This window comes from Micrasema longulum, unplaced genomic scaffold, assembly GCF_059751315.1.
Source record: "Micrasema longulum isolate JH-2025_06_02 unplaced genomic scaffold, ASM5975131v1 h1tg000170l, whole genome shotgun sequence".
Lineage (NCBI taxonomy): Eukaryota > Metazoa > Arthropoda > Insecta > Trichoptera > Brachycentridae > Micrasema > Micrasema longulum.
In genome coordinates this window covers 156152-178985 of record NW_028277375.1, presented here as the reverse complement: position 1 = coordinate 178985, position 22834 = coordinate 156152, and the positions used below count along the sequence as shown (strand labels likewise).

The 22834-nt window shown below is 35.2% G+C and overlaps 2 protein-coding genes across 2 annotated transcripts; one reads left to right on the top strand and one right to left on the bottom strand.

The window, feature by feature from the left end:
* The first annotated feature begins 2201 nt into the window (after positions 1-2201).
* On the top strand, positions 2202-7835 carry LOC148284005 (putative rRNA-processing protein EBP2 homolog). Its single transcript, XM_088242833.1, has 5 exons — positions 2202-2362; positions 3917-4137; positions 4348-4506; positions 5766-5913; positions 7462-7835. The coding sequence occupies exons 1-5, from the start codon at positions 2306-2308 to the stop codon at positions 7795-7797; spliced, it is 921 nt and encodes a 306-aa protein (XP_088098959.1). The 5' UTR covers positions 2202-2305; the 3' UTR covers positions 7798-7835.
* Positions 7836-9101: 1266 nt separating this feature from the next.
* Positions 9102-22458, bottom strand: Lk6 (MAPK interacting serine/threonine Lk6 kinase). Its single transcript, XM_088242832.1, has 4 exons — positions 22119-22458; positions 15531-15725; positions 15194-15435; positions 9102-13224 (listed from the first exon to the last, which is right to left on the bottom strand). Exons 1-4 carry the CDS (start codon positions 22153-22155, stop codon positions 11905-11907), a joined length of 1794 nt encoding a protein of 597 aa, XP_088098958.1. The 5' UTR covers positions 22156-22458; the 3' UTR covers positions 9102-11904.
* Positions 22459-22834: the final 376 nt, after the last annotated feature.

Genomic DNA, 22834 nt, shown 5'->3' with positions numbered 1-22834 from the left:
ACAGACCGTTGCAATCGGAATATCATTGATAGTTTTTATTATCCATATTATAATCCACTCACCCGCAAACAAGCTTTTACTGCGTAAAGCGAGGCAGTTGAAAATAGATAAAGAGTACGCATTCCTTTGGGTGAAAAATGGCAACATATTTCTTAGGAAAAATGAAGGATCAACCCATATCCAAAATCTCATCAGACGCTGATCTTGAAAAAATAATATGACTTTTGAAGCAGCTGACTAGTGTTATTTCTTGTTATCCTTATTTTTTGTTTTTACATTTTCTTTGTACTATTTTCAACTTTTTTAATGTGTTTAATTTAGCGAACTACTTGTTTTTAGTGACTGCATTTATATATAGAGACTCCTTTTACAGGTATAATATAATTTAAATGAATTTTACTGGTGTATTTTAAGTTTTTTGTTTAATAGGTTGAAATATTTTAAGATTCTCAGGCGCTAATCCCATAAATAGTCTATCTATTTACTACCAAAACGTACGCGGCATTCGCTCCAAAACTCATGATTTTTTAAATAACGTCTTGATTAATGATTATGATATGATTTTTTATCTGAAATATGGCTCCTTCCAAGTATCAATGATAGCGAAATTTTTGATAGTAGATATAACGTATTTCGAAGAGACCGTGATTATGAGAAAACACAACAAACTCTCGGTGGAGGCGTGCTTATAGCTGTCAAAAAAATGTTTTGTAGTAGATTTTTGGGACCTAACGGCGGAAGTTATTTGGATTAAAGTAAACACAATCACACATCACAAAACCTTAAATATGTTCTGTTCCTACTTTCCTCATGGAAGTTCACATTTGCGAGTGATATCCGAGTTTTTTGACAAAGTTTCCGATACACTCTTAACGACCCTTAATGAAATTTTCCTGATTATTGGTGATTTCAATAAATCTAATGCTGCCTGGCTTTCAAATTCCAGTTTTACTCACTGCACCTTCGATCCTAAGGATGATCCACTTAGCAAGTCTTTATGGAATTTTATGTCATTTAATTACTTCTACCAGTTCAATTCGCATGCCAATACTCGTGGCCGTATTCTAGATCTAGTTATCTCCAATTTTGACTGCGGAGTCACCGAATGTGTATCCCCATTAACACTGGAAGACGCCCATCATAAGACTCTTGTAATTTTGCTCAATTTACAATTAAAAATTCTTCCCGATAATCAAAGATTTGTTCGTTTATTTCATAAGGCAAACTACGATGATGTTTGTGCCCATTAAGATGATATTAATTGGTTCGATACTTTGTCTAATGTTAGACGCAACCCAGCAATTTTACGTTGTTCTAAATGGAGTTATAAACTATTTTGTTCCCAAGCGTCTCACAAATAACAATTGCCGATATCCTCCATGGTACACTCGACCGTTAATTAAGTAAATTTCAGAAAAAAAAATTCGCAAAAAATGGAAAAGTACTCTCAAGCGTCTGATTATCATACTTTTTCTTTGCTGGGGGAAAGACAAAAACGCAAGAATAAGGAATGTTACTTACATTTTATCACAACTGCTGAATATAACACTAACCGAGAACCTAAACTTTTCTGGTCTTTTGTCAAGTCCAAGCGAGCTAAGTGTGATGTGCCTCTTCAAATGTCCTACAAAGATAATTTGGTGATTGGCGGTCAGAATGTTTGTAATGCTTTTGCGGAATATTTCCATTCTGAATTTTTGGAAACTAATGCATCTAGTTGTAGTGTTCCTGCCGATGAAAATATTTTAATTGATCTTAATGCAATAGAAATAAATAAGTCATTAGTAACAAAATATCTCAAAAAACTTAAAGTCAGCAAAGGTGCTGGCTTTGATAGCATACACCCTTTTTTATTTCTAAATGTAGTAAACAGCTTGCGCGTCCTCTTACTTATTTTTTTCAATTATCAATAAAGGAAGGCACGTTTCCTGAAATATGGAAAAAGGCTAATATTACACATGTGCATAAAAAAGGCAATAAGAGCCCTGTATAAATTAGCACTTTTTCGTAATTTCTCAAAATTTTCGTATTATAAATTACTATTAACCCGACGTCCCGCCTCTTTGTGCATTAAGTTAAGTCTATTAATATTATGTTGAAGTATGACAATTTTGGTATCTTTTTGCAAATTCTGCCGCTATGAGTTCTGGCAGTGCTGAGGACTTAATAGAGAGGGGTCACTCTTTTCTATTTGAATTTCTATGGCCATTGGCCATAGAAACTTTGACACAAAAAGCTCCGGGTTACTCACGTGTTATATTTTGTCAAAATATACAATTACAAATAGGATTTTGTTAAATTAGACATGTCTGAGTTTGAAATGAATAGCAGTGATTCAGAAATAAGCGATTCTGATACAGAGGTAAATAAGAAATAGTTACATGATCGAATTTATTATTCGAATATTAGATTTGGACTGTCCAATGACCAAACGTTTTTTTTTAGAATTTATGAATTACTTCTCTGAAATCATCATCGGACCACAATAAATCGAAATCTTCCCTTAATAATTACAATCTACCCGATCTTCCACATTTTTTTTTTCATTATATATTTTTTTAATAAACTTAAAATATTTCATTTAAATCAATTTTTTTTATAGTAAAATAAACTTTTATAAATGAGATATGAACTCATTAGCTTATTGAGCTTATTTTTTTATATTTTGATGTACGAAGCATTTAAATTTTTGAAATGTATACCGAATTAAATATTGAAAATTAATAATATGTCCTCACTGGGGGATAACCCGTGCCGAGGACACTTCACAATATATATATATATATAATTCTTACATTTGAGAATGCACCTAGAAAATATAATATACTAGGGAAAATTACAAAATATAATTTTCTATTAACTCCCTTCCCGGTGATGTGTAGCTAGTACACATTGCATCTAATAACTTTAATATCTCCTTAAATATAATAAATGATGGGTTGAGATTTTCGATATTCCTTCGTTATACATTTACGTATCGGTAAAAATGTTTTTTTCATTAAATAATTAATGCTTATTGGAAACATAAAAAGCGTTTTATAAAAAAATCGGAGATACCACCAATACAATAGAAAGCTTACCAATGTGTCGCATGTTGCGTTCGTAGTAAAAGAGTAATCCTAATATATAATAACGTCTATGAAATGGCCCGGAAACAGTCTCGACCTGAATCCCATTGAAAACTTATGGGCAATTAGGAAGGGAAAATTAGCCGAAAAAAGAGGGGGAAAACATCATAGAGCTCAAAAAACTAATGATTGATGTCTGGGAGAAAGAAAAGAGACAAAACATTTTTAGTTCACAGTATGAATCTATGCCTAACAGGATACAATTTGTTATTGAGAATAAGGGAGATGTTACAAAATATTAAATCATTAATATTATTAATACTAGAATTGTATTTACCATAAATTAATTTCAATGCAGAGTTTAAGTACCAAATAATATAACACAAAAGAAAACAAAATTATACCGTTACAACAAAAGCAGAAAATTCAACTATTGTTAACTCCTTAGCGAGTCAAGCCCATATTGGGCGATATCAGTTCTTGGAACATAATTGTAATTTATTTGATCATCTTAAGCTTTCGTAACTTCATTTTGCTTGCTTTTGAAATTAAAAATAACAAACACATGTATTCCATAAGTTTAAAAAAAAAAAAATTACTTTATAAATAGTAAAATTACCATTGAGTTTGATAGTTAAGGTTTCTTTGAAATGCAGGTTTTTTTATTGATCACCACTGTAGGTATATTGAGCCTAATTAAAATCATTATTTGCCTTTTTTAAAACCAAATGTAGTATACGCTATTTGGGTCTCGTCAATTCGGGTCATCTTAAAGAATTTGAATTGTTTTTATTCCAAAAATTCTGACTTTTCAGATAGGTGGTTGAAAACATGTTTGTTTTTTACAGCTACAAGATGCTTTTGAAAAAGGATTAATTAAACCTGGCCTCAACAGAGTTGTAATCCAGGAGAAAAAAAATACTCTTAACAATATTCCTGATATGAAGTTAAAGATAAATGAGATTCATTTGAAATTACCCTGGATTGAGACAATGGATATAATCAGTAATCCTGCACCTATGGCCCCTGATGTTGCTGTCCAACTCCAAGAAACTGCTAAAAGACAAATGTGTGTATCTTATTTCTAATACTTTTCTTTACAGTATCTGAAAAGGTTACTGTACTCATAAAAATTAGTAACGTGATATTAAAATGTAACCTTATTGAAAATACCACATTTCTGTTTTAGTAATTATCTATAAAAATGCTTTAAATATACTAGGCAATCCATGTAAGTATGATTTGTAAAAAATAAATAATACCAATTGTTTTTTTTTAGGAATATACGAGCTAATAATGCCAAACTGCCTTCAATAAACGTAAGCGAGGATCCTGTTGTAAACGAATTTAAAAGGGAAACATTACTACATCGACAAGCGCAAGCTTGTGTTGTTGAAGGTATTCAACGGCTTAAACAATTAGGTATCGTTACCAAACGGTTAGTAAATAAACACATATTCTGTTAGAAGTATTTTTATAAATTATGGTTGCGTTGATGAAATGTGCTTGTGTGCTTGTTGGTAGTAGAAATTATATGCAGAAGTTGAAACTTCAATTGTCTACCTCGTGGTCTAATAGTCAGTGTGTTTATTTACCATGTGAGAGGTCTAGGGTTCGATTCTTAATATTGTTGCCATGAACTATTTATTTAAAAATTATGATTTTGCACCAGAATATTAAATAGTCCGTGGGAGGCGATTACAATTGGAAGGTACAGAAGCCACGCCTTCACTATTTTATATTAAACGGGGAGTAAAATTTGACAGTTAGCCCCATCTAGTGGTTAAGATTTGAAAATTCCAGGTAATTACAGAGCATGCATCAGATCATTGACGTTTCAGATGACATAATGCACATGCTTCGCAAGGTGCAATGGCACATGTATTGGCATGTCGGTATAGCCAGCTTCACCGTACTGGGGTTAGTAAAGATAGTAGGGAAGTTAAGTTTACCGTCTCAATACATACCGATGACGATAGCGTTTGTAATTGTCACTCTGGACTGGCATCTGGAATGTATCACTGATCATCTTTCCTTCGTGTAATGAAAAATGATCGATATAGGCTACGGTTGGTGTTATTTAAAAGGTTATTGAAAAGGAGACCGTTACACAAATTAAACCGTTTTGTGAAACACCTTTTAAACAACTGTTTAATTTTTTTCACCACCTCTAGAATCAACGCAGTGGCTTATACACCATTAAAAGTGGATAGGAACATTATATTGATAGTGGAACTTCAAACATTTTAAAGAGTATTTATCTCTATTGGTAATGGACCATGAAATATTAAAATATTTGTTTTATCACTACACTTTATGTCTTAAGGTATTTAACTGTATTTTTAGTACATATGTTGAAATGTGTGTAGACAATTAATGGATTTGATCCGCTGGAGAATTCATTTAGATTGACAAATATTTTTCTCCATCTCTGTTGAAAATTTTTTTTCATCATTATTCACTGGTTTTCACCCTGCCTTGTCTTCTCTGCTTAGTAGCCATAGTTGTGCAATGTGATCCTCACTACCAGATTTTATTAAAATAATAAAGATTTTATCAAGCGGAGAGATTTCCACCCTGTTTACATGGAAATATGAAAAATCTGCATTTTTTTAATATTGTACAGATTGCTAATATTTTTTTATATAAGACTATCACGGTCACTAGTTAATCATGTCCAATAAATATGCTTTCCAGTCCAGACACATACTTCGCTGAAATGGCGAAAACAGATAATCATATGCAAAAAGTAAGACAAAATCTTATGGCTAAACAAGCTGGACAAGTGAGGGCTGAGAAGGTACGTCAACTGCGCCAACAAAAGAAGATGGGCAAGCAGCTTCAAGTGAGTAAATAATATCGTAAATACACGGATAATTATATTTTACTTCATGAAAATTGACAGAGGAGAATTCACGAAATATGGCTGTTACAACATAGCCAGAAAAGTGAATTTTGCACACTGTATAAAGTGATCACTTGAACCATCCAATGACAGGTCATAAGCACGGTAAATGGCTAGACTTCCAAATTACCCTCTCAAAAAAATTATCTATCATGTTGAAATATGAGGGCACTGAATCCAAAATTAGAAATCTCAAACAAATAAACTATCATGCAATTTTATGTAGGGATAGGCAGAGTGGATACGACTCCACTTTTCTCTTTCTTTGCGTACAGACCTCGCTTCCTCTACATTCATACATCCTCTTACAAATGTGACAATTACGTGTCTTGGGTATAAAAGGGCCAATGTCAGATTTATTTTTTTTCTTGCCAACATTTTGTAGAGGGTCAATGGTAATTTTCAAAAGTATATATTTTACTATTTTATTTACACATACGTATGGGGTAGTGTTTTTTTATTAATACTAGTTTCAAAAACCTAGAATAGTTTATTTAAACACCACAAAATGGCTTAAAAATTACTCTCCTTTGATATTGCAATTTACGACATCGGCCTTTTAGTCCCAAGGCACAGAATTAGTCCATCTTAAAGTATTTGTTGAATTTGGTCATATTTTTTGTTCTTCATTTTCTGTATTCCTCAACATTCACATCGTTCATATTTTTAGCCGTTTTTTCACTGTCTATTCATTCTACATGTCCAAAAAAATGCAGCACACCTTTCGACGATAATGCTTGTCTCAGCCTTACATAATACATATTATTCCCAAATAGCCTCGAAACCATTTTCTAGCCCCATTTTTGTTATATAATACCTCAAAGGCGCTTTACAAAAGAGATTCCTTTGCAGTATTTCATTTAATTTGACTTAAAATTTATTAAGGCCAGTTGGGGTAAGAGTGTCATAATTTTTTTGTAAATTTTAATGAAACGTTCTCCGTAACCACAATTCAACTTATTTAAGAAAAAAAATACCTCACAATGAAATTGGCTTATTATTATTTTATGTAAAGCTACTTTTTTTTACCAAAAACATACAATAACATAGTGTTTTTCATCATAATCTGAACATCTGTTTAAACTAAACGTTTGCTTCTAGTGGCCTCATATCTGGCAAGTAATTAATAGGTGTAGCTTACGCTGTAGCCTGTATGTTTTCTACAGTTCATTGTAAAATACCTTCATTATATTCGTTCTGCCGTCGTGAAAAAGAATGCACAGTAGTGGTTTTGCATTTAACCTCCTCAATTATTCTTTATGTTGATTTTGTTTAGTAAAAAGGGCTAAACTTTATTGAGTGAGATTGTAATTAAGTATTACTGAGCTTTGTAGTATGTAATATATAAGCCGGTAAATGCCTAGATTTCCACAATCTCTTCTGAAAGTCGTTTTCAATCCCCGCTGGGATATCTGTCAAATGTGTAATGCCTTTCGCTTACTGCTGTTATATGTTAACTTTTTTAATCGATGTGTGTTTTGTTTTTAGGCTCAAACAAAACAGCAGCGAGCTACTGAGAAGAAAGATATGTTAAATCAAGTTAAGAAAATTCGCAAAGGCCTCAAAGGTCAAGATGATTTCATGGATAAGAAAACGACTAAGAAAAATATGATGCTTCAAAACAAGAGTATTGCTAAAAGAAATATGAAAAATAGCAAGTATGGCTTTGGAGGCAAAAAACGAGGAAATAAATTAAATACAAGAGAGTCTTCAGCAGATTTCGGAGACTTCCATAAATCTAATAAAGGTAAAAAAACAGTTGGTAAAAGCCAAAGGCCAGGTAAATCTCGTAGACAAAATTTCAAGTCTAAAAGTAAAAAATAATACTTTTATTAATAATTAATAAATGCCAATTTATACATTGTGTTTGTTTTCATTGTACCAATGTTTGTAGAACCCGGTGGAATAACACAGTAATTTCCTACCTTACTCTTCCTCAATGTCTCTGTTGATTTTTGTTTGTATTAAAGTTATCGAATATAACCCATCATGATATACAAAATGAAATTATTTGTTTTTTTACACAAATAAGTTGCCGAGAGAAACACAAGAGGGATATTATGATGTAGCTGCCTCCGGAGGGAGTGAACAACACAAGCATTAGATGTGTGTGCAAATATGCGCATAGTACGGCATATTTTTTTAATAAACGAGGCCACTGCTATACCATCCTTATTCTACCACTATGCCTAGACGTAATATGGTCCAGACTGTTTAAAAATTCATGGTATGAATATTTATAAATTAACAGTTTTCATAAATTTTATGTCTAATTAAAAAGAGATGATGCCTAATAGAACGATTGTTTGAAAATATGTTCCAAAAATGAGCTTTTTCGCGTGAACATTTCTGTGCAAAATGCGTAGATGCCAGTTTACTGCGAACTCTAAGCCTTTGTGTTTATTATATAGAACGCATCTATGTGAACTAATAGATCTTACTCATAATTTCACTATTAGCATCTTAATGACATAATGACTACAATTCTGTCTCGTTTATAAAATTTGACAAAACCCAAATATTTAACACTGAAAAATAATTGCGTCCAATAGGTGCTTTCAGAAAAACACCTTCTAATACTTTTATAAATACACTAAAAAATGCCACCATATTGTTATTTAATAATACATATATTTTTTGTATTATTGTATAATAGCAATAATATTCCACAAAGAAATTTCACCAACTAATCGTGGACCCGATGACAAACATGGATATTATTGTACGGTGAAACTAAAATTTACCACATTTAAAGTACGTGTGCCATGTCATCATCATTCACTTGTTTGCCAATCATAAACGCCGGTTTGAAAAAATTCCACAGAATCCATAAAACTAGATGTCAAAAAATGAAAGCGGGAATTTAAAAAATAATTGTAGTGTTGACAAATAAATATTTGAAAACAAAACACTCCTCTTTCTTATTTGTACTCTCATTGGACAAAATCTCGTCATTTTAATAAAGCTCGATCTAGCTATTAGCTGATTCAAAAACCTATAGTAGTTAAGTCCCTATTTGAATATTACATTACATGAGTCTAATTCATATTACAGTTGGTTTGTATAGATTCATTTTTTGATTGCTATTAATTAAATAAGTGGGGTACGTTGAAGCGCAATAAAACATATTTTAGCCAGTAAAAAAACTGCTTTATTTGGAAAAAATACAAGATAAAGCACAGTTTGATAGATGTAACAATATATAAACCTATCAAAATATGTCGACAATACAAAACAAACGCACACAAGAAGTTTGTGTGCAATTGTTGTATATTATAACCACCTCACGTGGGATGTTTACCCATTCCAAAATGGCACCGATTCCAATCTCACTTAACACCTTAATACACTGGAAATGCTGGTTTACCTACTATTAGGACTTCCAAACTCAAAATGGTCATTTTATCACTTTTTTCTACCTTTACTGGTTTGCAAATATGTAACTTTTTACTTTATTCAGGCCACAGTATAGAATGAACCATTTGAGTTCTACATTTAAGGATAACCATCTTACAGACATATAAAAGTTTTGTGTTTTTAAAAAATATCTTTGTACACTTTTAATTCTTAAAACTAGTAAGCATTCTTCAGGAGTCTGTTTAGGACTTGTTCCAGAACACGTCCGTTCTGGACGACCGGCTCAGTTCTACAGAACAGGGCACAACTTCCCACAAGCACCTCGGGCAGGTACGACGATGATAACCCGAGTTACATTTATAAGGTACACAATTTTATAGTAGACTGCTAAGACCTTAAAATCTAACAAAATTTTCATAATCAACATATATAGAGGAAATAAAATCCAACAATACAATTTGTCATTGATAAATTAACGGTGACTTTGAAGAAAAATTACAAAACTAAATGTATATTTTTACTTGTTTATAAAATATCTATGAACATTAAAATTTATTATTATTCGATAAAGTAAAATTTATGACCAGCTTTTACATATATTATATGACTGGTATAATAACAATCGTGTTTTTATTCATAAAGAGACAAACCAATAATCTGGTTGCAAACCTAAACTATTTGTTGGACCGAAGAAGTATTACATATTTTACTTTACGAATACCGACAACCAGGTTTACTATGCCCGCATGTCGGCGTTTCATTATTGCTTATGCATATATCACAAATCATACATGGGTTGTAAATTAAATGTCAACAACGGTGATCATATTAAGAGTGCACTCTTAAAAGTACATAAAAAATAATACAATTTTTGGATATTTTAGAATTAAACCCTAAATATGTTTTCAAGTACAAAATTGAATTGATCGAATATTTCAAACATAACTCAACATTCCAGTGCACTTTAAATGTACAAATTAGTAGTGAACTTGTGTAACATATTTCGGACTTATTCCTTACAAGAATTATATTAATGTTAAATAAAGTTTTCTGCTTCCTTTACAACCGACACAATAACAATAATCCAGAGAAAATAGTCCATGTTAATCCCGAACAAGAAACACATCGGCAAAAGATCACAGGTTCGTGCATTAGGAGCGGAATCCTAATCACTGGGAGGAGAGAAAGTATATTATCACAATTCACACCACCATCATTCACTACCAATCACTACCATTACCAAATCCATGTTGTGCGGCAAATCTTTCCCGAAATATATATTTCATAATAATTGAAGGAATTTTAAATACATATAAACAAAAATAACAAAATTTGGCAGAGTTTTGAATATTGTTATTGTACATACATTCTCGTTGCTTAAAATATAATTTTGAATATACGATAGTCTATTTTTTTTATGTATGGAATGAATTATTATCATCAAAATATAGACAATAAAATAATGCAAATTAAAATGAAATATTTGCTTAATAATACTTAAAATCGTTACCCCGAAGTCAAAAACCAAAATAGCACAGAGAAAATAAACTCATTCTTTCTGAATGAATATTGGATAGTTGATGAATATGCTATTCTTAATTAGTCTTTGCAGAGATTCTTCGACTGAAGTAGTTATATAAAAAATAACTTTACCACAATCCTAAGAATGTTGAAAATTAAAATTAGTTACTGAATATTTTATGTAAATTTCATTAAACAAAAATTATTGATTTGAATCATTATTTCGGTAATTAAAAATTAACATAGGTCGCAATACCAATAAATACCACAGAACTACATTACTAGAATAATAAATGCTTCGTTCCAGTTTCAGCATCCTTACTAAGGAAGAACTCGAGAAATATCTTAGCCATAAGAATCACACACGCTCAGCATTTATATCATATGTTGCGCTTCCTCTATAAATACATTTCATAATCGTACATAATATATTTTTATTCAGTCCCAAAATTCAAAACATTACATTAATTACTAAGGAAAATCAACTAAAGAAATTTATCAAGTATTGCATTCACTAAGTGTGACGCAGGTAATCAATCATAGGAATTATTAAAACAATGGTTTAATTGACTTGAAAAATTAGAATAAGACTTGATAATATTGTCTTTCTGCTTGGAATATAGAAACATGAAAAAATGAATCTGGTTTGTACCCGATTCCGGTGAATGAACTAATAAAACCTCAAATAATACCTTACTAGAGATTCCACTGGAGTAGGAAATACAGAATGAATTTAACACCACTACTGAGGCAGCAGCAGAACGTCTTCAGTTTGTGTGGATGGGATAACGAAGAGGTTTACAATAATTATTTAACCTGACATTGTAACTGTTTTCAGGCTACAAAAATGAAAAAAAAAGAGTACGGGTATTGCAAATCATTATTTTTTTTCAAAATTCACCATGAAATCCAAAAAAAAAAAGGTAAAATACTTTGTAGAACTCTCGCAAATGTTCTCTTCACAGCGTAAGATTGTAGAGTCACATTCCGATTGGATATTAACTCTTTCAGAATATTAAAATAATTTAGAGAACATTTAAACGAGTATAGAAATTAACAAATACCTAGTGGCACTTTATCCACAGAGGTATGAGCTTTAAGTCTCCTCTTCATAAGGTGAGACTCTGCGGGCGGTGACAGCCCGAGCGGAGTAGCTTTATCTGTAGAAGCTCTCCAATTAGTTTCCGCAGGAATTGGCGAAGGTCGGTCGCGCCAATTCTCGTAAACTTTCTTTTCACTTGAAATTTCAAGCCTTTTCAGCATACCATTAACATCGCTGTCAGCCTGTTCCTGCGAACTTAAAGTTTGAGATATACATCGTAATTTAGGCTCATCCGCAAATGCATCATCATCACCGTCAGCTAGATATAGGCTGTTTGCATTCTCCATTCCGCAGCGAACTTTGGAAAAAGCGACATTCTTTTTAATTCTGTTCTCCAAATCTACCGAATTGATGTTTTCACTGTGAAGTTCCAGTTGATAGATGCTATTCACATCCTGGGGAACGTGCTTGCTGCGGCGGATGAGCGTTGCGGGCCGCTTCCTAGGCAGGCAGTAGACTGACTGCGTCGCCCTCGGTCGGTATATGTTGGGCCGTTCCATGTACGAGTAATTCATGGAAAAGTGTTGCATGATTACGCGGTTGGCCTGCATGGCAGAGTCGGCGAAAGTGGACAGGTCCCGCGCAGAACGGTTGCGCCGCATGTTGGCCGGGGTCTTTAGCTGCGGGCTCTCCTGCCCCCAGCGCTCCAGCCAGGGGTGTTGAAGTATACGCGCCGCGCTCAAGCGCCGCGACGGCGCCCGCACCAACAACTTGTCGATGAGGTCCTTGGCTTCCGGGGAGATGTGGCCCCACTCCTCCTGCGGAAAGTAGTAGCGACCCTCTTCGATAGACGAGAAGAGAAGCCGCTGGCACTGGGGGCAGTTCTCCCCGCGCTCCCAGCCGCAATCCGCGCCGCAGTTACCGTAGAAGGGCGGGTACCCGCATAGCAGAATGTATGCTATTACTCCGAGAGACCAGAGGTCACAGCGCTTATCGTAGGCGGCCGAGGAACCCACGAACAGCGATACAACCTCGGGGGCCATGAACTCCGCACTGCCCACCGGAGTGCGCAACTGGGGAGTAGCCAGCGGGCTCGTAAGGCTAGCGCTGAAGTTGATCCCCGAGCCGAGGTCAAAATCACAGATCTTGATGGGGCAGAGACGATCAGGATACACACACAAGATGTTCTCAGGCTTAAGATCACGATGAGCGATACCTTTAGCGTGCAAGAAGCTCAAGGCGGAAGCAATTTCTCGCACGATCTCCGCTGCTTGCTGCTCCGAGAAGTGTTGGTGCTCCTGTATCCGTGTTAGCAGTTGCCCGCCTACAATCTGTCAAGATTTATAGAATATTAATATCAAATGGAAATCGTGAAATTTAAACACTTGCCGCAGGTCAATTTTCATTCATAAAGTAATTAAGGGGTTGTATCAAACTAAAATTATAATAAAATTTAACTAACAATGCTACACATATGAAATAAAAATAAATGATGAGAAAAATTGAAACTCATTGTACCAAGGGATTTAAACTACGCAGTGAGTTCCATGAATAAATATTAGGTGCACAACTTTGCTTCTGCTGTTTTCTTGTAGGTGGCGAGCCGTAGATAGTGCTCCAAATAACTAGATCATACAACAATGTTAGAGTATGTCCACCCAGTCTGCAAGCATTTGGACATGCTCAAACATTGTTGAATTAACTACCTGGTAAAAGAAGAAGTATACAAATTGGAAAATTGTTTTCAGGCGTTGCCTAGTGGGTGATTTGGTTCAGCCGGATGAATCTCACCCACGTGATAAAAGTTTCAGCTCTTTTACTTCACATAAGTCAACAGATGGAAGAGTTGAGGAAATATGGATGTTCAAACACGGGCAGAATGGTGAATGGTACACATTGTGTAAAGTGGCCACTTAAACCAGCCAATGACGGGTCATAAGCCCTGTAAATACCTAGACTTCCATATTCCCTTCTCGAAAATGTTTTCTCTCTCTGTTAAAATAAATTTTAATAGAGCATACACTTCATGCAATAAACTTTTGTCAACAAACATATTTGTTTCTGCATCATAAATTATTATTTGTTTTTTTTTTAAATATATTTTTTAAATTTTCAATTGTATTTTTATATTTGTATAATGTTTATAACCTCTGTATTTGTGGCTTTTGGGCGTTATTAAATAATAAATAAAGTTATTCTCGATTGAAAATGCCATTTTACGAGCCAAATTCTCACAATTTGCGGGAAGTTTTAATTTTCTGTTTCGATATGCAAGTGGTTTCAACGCTTTAAGAATGGTGATTTTCACATCGAAGACAGTCATAGCAGTGGAAGAATTGGAGGCATTACTTGACGAAGACTAGAGTGAAAGTTAAATCATTGGAAGTGACTAAACAAGCGATTTTAAAACGCCTCAAAAACATTGGGAATGATTCAGAAGCAAGGAAATTGGATGGCGTACGCGTTGAAACCGAGAGATGTTGAATTGGAGGCATTACTTGACGAAGACTAGAGTGAAAGTTAAATCATTGGAAGTGACTAAACAAGCGATTTTAAAACGCCTCAAAAACATTGGGAATGATTCAGAAGCAAGGAAATTGGATGGCGTACGCGTTGAAACCGAGAGATGTTGAACGGCGTTTGTTTGCTTGTGAACAGTTGTTTGAAAGGCAAAACGGAAGGGATTTCTGCATCCCATTGCAACTGGGTAAGAAAAATGGGTCTATTACGATAACCCCAAAAGCAGAAAATCATGTTGATGGCCAAAACGAATATTCACTCATGATCATGCTCTGTATTTGGTGAGACCAGCTTGGCGTATTGTATTGAGCTGTTAAAACCGAGTGAAACAATCACAGGCGATCGTTATGGAAAGCAATTACTGCGTTTGAGCCAAACATTGAAAGACGGACGGCCGCAATACAACGAGAGACACAATAAATTGATTTTGCAGCATGACAATGCTCGACCCTACGATGTGAAAGTGGTCAGGACATACTTGGAAAGATGGGAGAAAAAAGTGTTAAGTGTTAAAAAGAATTATAAATGTGTAACCGGTTTCTTACTATAAGGCCTCGAATTTTGGAAAAGAAAATGCCAAAATCAAAGTTGTACACCTAATAAAACAGAAAGCCTTGAAATATTTCAAACCAATTTTTTTTTAAAATACGCTCATGATAAATTTTTATTAAAAATGTCATGTTATTAAAAGTTTATATTAGTTCTGAAGATGTTATGAACTAACTTAATAAAGCATAAATATATTTTTTAAATAAAACAATAATAATAAATAATTTGTACCTTTTCAAACACCAGATAAAACTTCTCTTCATCCTCGAAGAATTCAATGAGTTGTATGATGCTGGGGTGGCCATGGCAATGGTGGAAGGTTTCCACCTCGCGGAAGACTCGCGCCCGAGCGTGTCCCGGCACTTTGTCGATGATCTTCACGGCAAATTCCATTTCCGTGTAGATGTTGACACAAGTCTGCACGGAGGCGTAAGCACCTTCGCCCAACACTTCCCCGGTTAGTTTGTACAACTCTGCAATTGAACAAGTACAATTTGAGCTTTAAGGTTCCGAGTTCCGAGGTTCGTAACATAAAGGGAAAAGATTAAGCGAGTAATATAAAACTGACCTTGAAAGCAAGAGGATACGACGGAGCTGGCGGCGCGCTTCTTCTTCTTCCTGCGGCGGCGCGCCTCTTCCTTCCGGCGCTGGAGATCCTCGGCCGACTCGGGCCCCGTGTGCCCCCCCCCGCCTCCGCCGGCCCCGCGCCCCTCGCACTCCCGCTCACTGCCGGAGTTACTCAAGGAACCCTCGTGCTCCTGCCCTGTAAATGAGAAAATTCATTTTGGTTGTAAAAAACAGGGGACATCGACACATTTTGCTGAAACCAGTTATCAATGACATATTTTTGATTTCCCTAAATATTTTAATCACTTAACCTAGTCCATGCAAACATAATCGATATTTGTCTCCAACCTGGACGATCGTCAATTTCAAGCATATCTAGTGGCTACGTGTCTGCGACAAATGACGACCGCAAAACATCGAGCATATCATTTTGGTGGCAACCCGCGACATTATTGAACGATCGATATTAATTTATCGTAGCTTGACGATCGCCAAATGTCGAGTATGTTTATAGGGTGTCAACAACCTTTTTTATTAAAATTTATTTGGTTCGAAAATACCCGCTACCTACATAACGTAAAAAAAATATATTACGAGCGTAAGGCCGTCTACACACCAAAGTAAAAAATCCACCCGGCCCAATAAAAAAAAAACATTGATTGACCTTTACCGTATAATAAATCATTTTATTTATTGATTGGCAAGTAAACGCACGAACCGGTACACCGTGAGGCCGACTGATCTTCACTCGATTTCCGACAAAATATCACCCGCGAGTAGAAACGAGAAGTAAAACGAAAAAAGAAAATAGTAAATACGTATCCACCTGCCTTAATTTTACCGGGCCGGGTGGATCAGCACGACACGTGTGAAACGGGCCTATCGTTATTAGGGATAGCATATATTGTACGACAGTGAAAGTGAGCGAGATTTTCCAAGAATTTCCCGATATCTCACATTATTCACTGTGAATTTCGCTATTGTTTTTCCGAGCAAAGCGGAGTCGTACTAATAGCGTCATGCGTCACGGTACCTACTGGTCGATTATTTAAAGCTGGCGCGATCTCAAAACTTACACAAACGCATTGTGTAGTATCTGTGAATAAGCTCATGGTATGACATCGCACGGCATACGCATTATGAAAATAATATCCGTCTTTCTCGCGCTCGTGACATTGACTACTATTGCTTAGTTAGTTGCTAATTTAGCTGCGATTCGTAATAGTAAAAATAAATATTCAATGTTTAGCTATGGATTAAAAACACCGGTTTATAAATACATTTTTTATTTTAAATCTAATCATGTATAGGTCGAGTATCTAGTGCTGGCGCGTTCGCTAAACTTACACAAAAACAGTCTTAATGTACAGAATATTGATAAATAAAAAAACCTTAATATTTAAGTTTAGTCAAATATGCTGTTTTTTTTTAATCCCTTTTTGATAAGGAGTAAAAAACAACCAGTTAAAAAAATGACATATATATAAATTTAATAACGTGTCGCTCCCAAAAAAAAAATCTGCCAAAAATCAAGCCTTTTTATTATTTTGTTTGTCGAAAATGATGAAAACAAAATACTATACTATACATTTTCTAACCCATTGTATTTTTTTTCATACACACAAAACCTCTACTCCAGCACTGATTTTTTTTGAAAGATATTACATTTGGTAAAAATTTGAAATGACATTTTAAAAATCAACATGCCGTAGATTTAAAATGCGTTTGTGTAAATTTTGCGAACGCGCCAGCTCTAATTAATCGACCAGTATTCGATGCGTAGAGATACTGTACAGAGAGAGACGTAAGTAAAGTAGAAAGTAGCAGACTCGCGAAACGTTCGCAGGACGCAGTACCTAAGTCCGCCGCAGGTATAACCATTTTTATACTTTTAGTCATTACCTCAGTAGGTACATTATAATATACAGCCACTAACCACTATCTATCGCAGGATTAAAATAAACGTAACAAGGTCGGACACAACGTTGCCGCGGTTCTTAAAAAAAAAAAAAAAAACGTATTTTGCGAACGATAAAACGCATCGGACCATACGGCGCACTCCATTTTCAGTTTAAAAATGTGCGTCTTGTGGTCCGATAAATACGGTATGTATCGTATTATTAGCGCTAAGATTTTTTCAAAAGTTTTGCGATTTTGAAATTACTCGCCTGTGACGACACAAGTTCTCTTTGATGAGGTGTCCTGATTGTGGAGTTAATTTCCCGGTAGCTGGAAATCTATTACAAAACTCATTTCGGAGAACTGGTGACGCCGTTAAAAGTAATTAATTTTAATTATTTTTAAAACCCCTTTCGCAATACAAAAATGGTTTTATTTTTAAAACATGATCACTAGGGGGCGTGGTACCGCGGGGATAAATATTAAATATAGGCAATAACGGTCATTGTCTATCGAAAAGTCGAAACATGATTTTATTACAAGGGTGGTCGAATTATGACGAGTTTTGATTCACCCAATAACAGAAATAAGGGCGAGAAATAACGTGGGCGCTGTAACTACTGTTCTTGTCCATTTATATATTTTAAATAAATTTTTAATCATGAAAAAAAAAATCCCCTTTCTTTCTCTATCTACCTATATAATAAATGTGAATGCGAAATCTGCAATTGGTCTTACTTTTTTTTGTTTTCTTATACCTTGTATTTTATTGAAAGACTGTATGATATCGATAACAAACAAATAAATATATATTTAAATTTGTTAAAAAAAACAGAGAGGGAAAACACTTTTGAGAAGGGAATATGGGAGTCTAGGCATTTACAGGGCAGATGACCTTAAACCAGCCAATGACCTGTCATTAGCTGGTTTTTATTCCCTTCTCAAAAGTGTTTCCCCTCTCTGTTGCAACAAATTTAAATATGAACAACTCCTTAGAGAGAGGATCCAGCCAGTCTGCAAGCATTTGGACATACTCAAAACACTGTTAAATATATATTTTGAAAATATGTACGCTAAGAAAAATACGTTAAGTTTACTATAAACAAACTATTATGTCTATATGTAAGACGTGAACATATTATAATCTATAAACGTATGTACAAATGGTCAAAAACGTTAAAAAATGCCTTAGCTATGGGCAAAATTAAGTATTATAAGTACTTTTTTTTCCTTAATACTAAAACTAATATGAACATTATAAAACTTTTAAAAAAATTACGTGTATTTGTTCTATCGTTTACTTATACATTATTCATTTTCATTGATTTTAATGTGCGCGATTTTCATATAAATTTGTACGGAGTAAACTATTATCTGTCGAACGCTTAGTCTTTAATTATTTTTTTTTAAATAGTCTGAGATAAAAATTGGAGCCGGACAGACGTCGCGCCGCTCGAGGCATTGTTGATACATGTACCTACGAAAAACGTGTTTTTGTGCATCGTATAAAATACCTACTCCCTTTCGTGATGAATGAATGATACCACAAAATAATATTCCATCGAATTGTTAAACATACTTGTTCAATTATTATAACTTATAATCGAAGTCAAATGTATTTTTATTTTGCTCACTATACGAAATATATTATGTTAAGGCGAGTATGAGTATACAAGGTATGTTTCTAGTAATTATGGTACAATTTTGTTTAAAAAATGGGTCAGTAGTTAATGGTTACTATGGGCGCTAAAGCGACACCTATTTTTAAAATAGTGACTCGGTTCCGACGTTCCCAAGGATCCGACACATAATAGTTAGAGAATAGAATATTTCAGCTTTTGGAGCAGGTCATTAGTAAATTCAATAAACGTACCCAAGCAGTAATAATTCTTATGAAATAATATGACAATAAGAATATAAAATGCGGCAGGAGTGACTAGGTACAAAATCTCACTATAATATCCGTTATTTTATTCTACCCTTTCCCGACTTTCCGCAGCAATAGTCGCTCCTGCAGCCGTTTCTGCTTTAGTTCATTCTTCTACATGTCGCTAGCCCAAAGCGACAGTGAGATAAACCGGAAATTTCCAATTTCAAAATACGCATGTAGATATGATCATAAATGAATGTTTTCAAATAATAAAATACTGAAGTTAGATAGGTTACTATGTGAAAATATAAATTCATAATTTAATTCAGTCAGCCCTTTGCATACTATAACCTCAAAGTCCGGTTTACTCGGAAAGTATCTCAATGTTGCTTTGGACTAACGATATTTATCCTGTAAGTTAATTTGCGCTATTTTGACCAATTAATTTCACTACTATTCATCACTATCCCCCCTTCCGTACCTAACGGTGCATAGAGCACTGGTAAACCAAATGCAGCGTAGTTCGATCACCTGTTACACGAAGGAATGTTGATCAGAATAAAATATTGCAGTTCGAAAAACCTTATAAATCAACATTTCACGTCCACCCAGCCAGGAATCGAACCCGAGACCTCAAGAATGGTAGGCGAACGCGTCAATCACTACACAATGATCTCCCCTCGATTACCTTTTTGGGGACCCGAGTTAGGTACATACAGTTCATAGTAATACAACGGGCCGTATGTACTCAGGTCGAGAATTGCAAGCAAGCCGAAAACCGTCCGTTACACGTTTGTTGTTAAACAAAAAACCGAACCGAAAATTTGGAACGCTATTGTTCTATGCGATAGAGCTAAAGGGCTTCTCTTTGAGCGAAGCGAATTATTAATCTTAGGTATACGGTAATTTCCTCGATACTTGTCTTCACAGAGCTGTATTCGATAGACAAAATGGAAGATCCGATTACGTGAACGGTGAAGAAAGTGCCAAAATGTATTTTGACGCCAAGTGCCAGCACTGCCAGTTGCTGACCCGCCCTGCGTGCATTGCGAATTGCGAGATCTACAGAACTCCGAACTTCTAGAATACTGTTAGCATTTTTTCGAATTCCAGTCGAATTAATAGCACCTTGATCAATTTTTAACTTTTTCTTATAAAACGGATTGTGCAGTGCACTAAATACTACTATTGAGATTGCTGTAGGATCTGCTAAGGCGAATCGTACTGTGTATCTTATTTTTCTCAAACTATTGTTGAATAAATTGGACATGTGTAATATCAACATTACTTTCTCGAAGTCTTATTTTCTTTAATATATTTTTGTTATTAAGTTTACAACCGTGGGATAGTTAAATAAACATCGATGTACCGCGAATTGGCTAAGTATTATAAGCTAAGAAACTGCTAAGCTACATTTCCAGTTTCACGTAAATTAGAGGGTAGCGAAAAGATTTGAAACTTGGGTAATTTCACACGTGCCTAGGCCCAGTTTCATAAGCGATTACGTACCGCTACGGGAAAGTTTAGGAAAATAGTAAAATCACGACGGAATTAAAGATTTTCCTAGCAGATATTTTGTAACTCGATGAACGCGTTCGTTCGCAGCGCAAATGGGCAGCATCTGCTAGAGCTAGCCGTCCTGAGTCCTAATTATAAAAATAAGGGGCAACACTCCGGCAAAACGCCAGAGATAAACGCACAATAATTATTCCTATGCGTTGAATTCGTCGTAGATCGACTTAGAAGATAGAAGAGAATAAACTGTAAGTGGGAGTGGTACATTGTGCACTCGATCGCACGTTGCGTTGGCTGATATTGTTCTACCGTCGCTGTCCACAGCTTGAATATGAGGAATAGGGAACCGCTGTTGGTAGTAGTTCAATCGAGATACTTCGATTAATAAGGTATGCAGGTATCACGCATACAGCGGCGAAGCCGGTTTCGCAGGCAAAACTGGGTACCGTACGCACCTGCCAAAAAACTGAAACGTACCTAATATTTATTATACGAGGGTGATGTAACTGTGTATTTATATGATGTACGCAAGTACTACAAAATGTAAGGCATGCCTACCTCACGTCGTCGAGAGATAATTAAGTAACTTTGCATTAAAATTATAAGAATGTCATTTGAAGCATAAATAAAAAACATATGGATTAAACTTATCCCGAAAGCCATTCCTTAAAACTGCAACGGTAGTCCGATTGAGTTCATTTTACAGCCGGCGTTATTTGACATCTGACATTTTTAGGCGATATTGGGAAAGCGGTTGTCAGGGCGTTCGCATAAATTGGAAAACTCTGTCGGATTCGGCGAGCGCATGTACAAAGCAGTACAACAAACACAATCTTTGATCCGCGGCTACGCTAATATTATAGGCACTCCTACCGGTGTGGGTATATCATAAGCGAGAGAAACCGGTATTCCAGAGTATTTGGGTTTGTTTTCTACACAAGGGCCAACACCGACGCCTTCGAAACTGCGCAACAGCCAGCAGTACGGCGCGGCGACTAGTCGCACACTTGTACAAGCACTATTATACTTATACACATACACAAAACGCCACATTCACGCCCGTACACACCTACACAACGATAGACCGGTGATCAGGTGATTAGAACAACACGACACATCTGCCTACAACCTACAAGAAGCCAACTCAGCCGCGGATCCTATTATTGCCTACTTAATGAAAGCATAAAACGCGAGTAATCTGTTATATAAACGTCATAGTAACTATGTGAACAGTCAACACTAGAAAATAATAAAAAAATATTGTAGGTACTAGGCGATAAATGATGCAATGGTAAAAAGGCTTACCTTCGTAATTGGCTTCTTCCAAAATTTTTTCAACCATTGTAGATAGGTAGATGACGATTATTTGAAGAAGAATAAAGATAATACCACAAAACAAAATATTTTATGACAATAGAATCGGGAAGTAAACAAAAAGCAGTTGTAGAGATCAGCCGCTTAAAATTCACATCAATTTGGCACTCAAAATACGATAGTATTTCACTACGCGGAAGAAAGGATATGAAGAAAAGAAAAAGTAGAATGCGAATCGGCGGACAAAGGCCCTGCTGTGTGGAAAGACAAATAATTCCCTGTGTTAGCGATCCATAGTACGCGCCCAACGTTCGATGTTTCTTTTCCGACTGATGTGCGGCGTCACGTAGCCACCGGAGCCAGCTCGGTACCGCCGCGCGCCGCCTGAAAGGGGAGGGGAGAGAGAGAATGGAGAGGGACGCGCATGCTCACTACGCCCTAATCAATTGACGTGTCCGTATTATACTCAGTGATTATAAAGTTACTTACTGTATTTTGTAGACTAAATATTTTCCATGAACCAATCGATAAAATCATTCAAATGTTAATTATATTAATAATTTCAGAGAGTTCAATTTATAGCCCTATATAATATGTATAAATTCAGTTTTGTTATTTTTGGTGTACTTTATACTGTTGATATACATGTAAGAGGGAAATAAATACCTATTAGTGAAGCATTCCATTGTTTAAACTATAATAAGGAA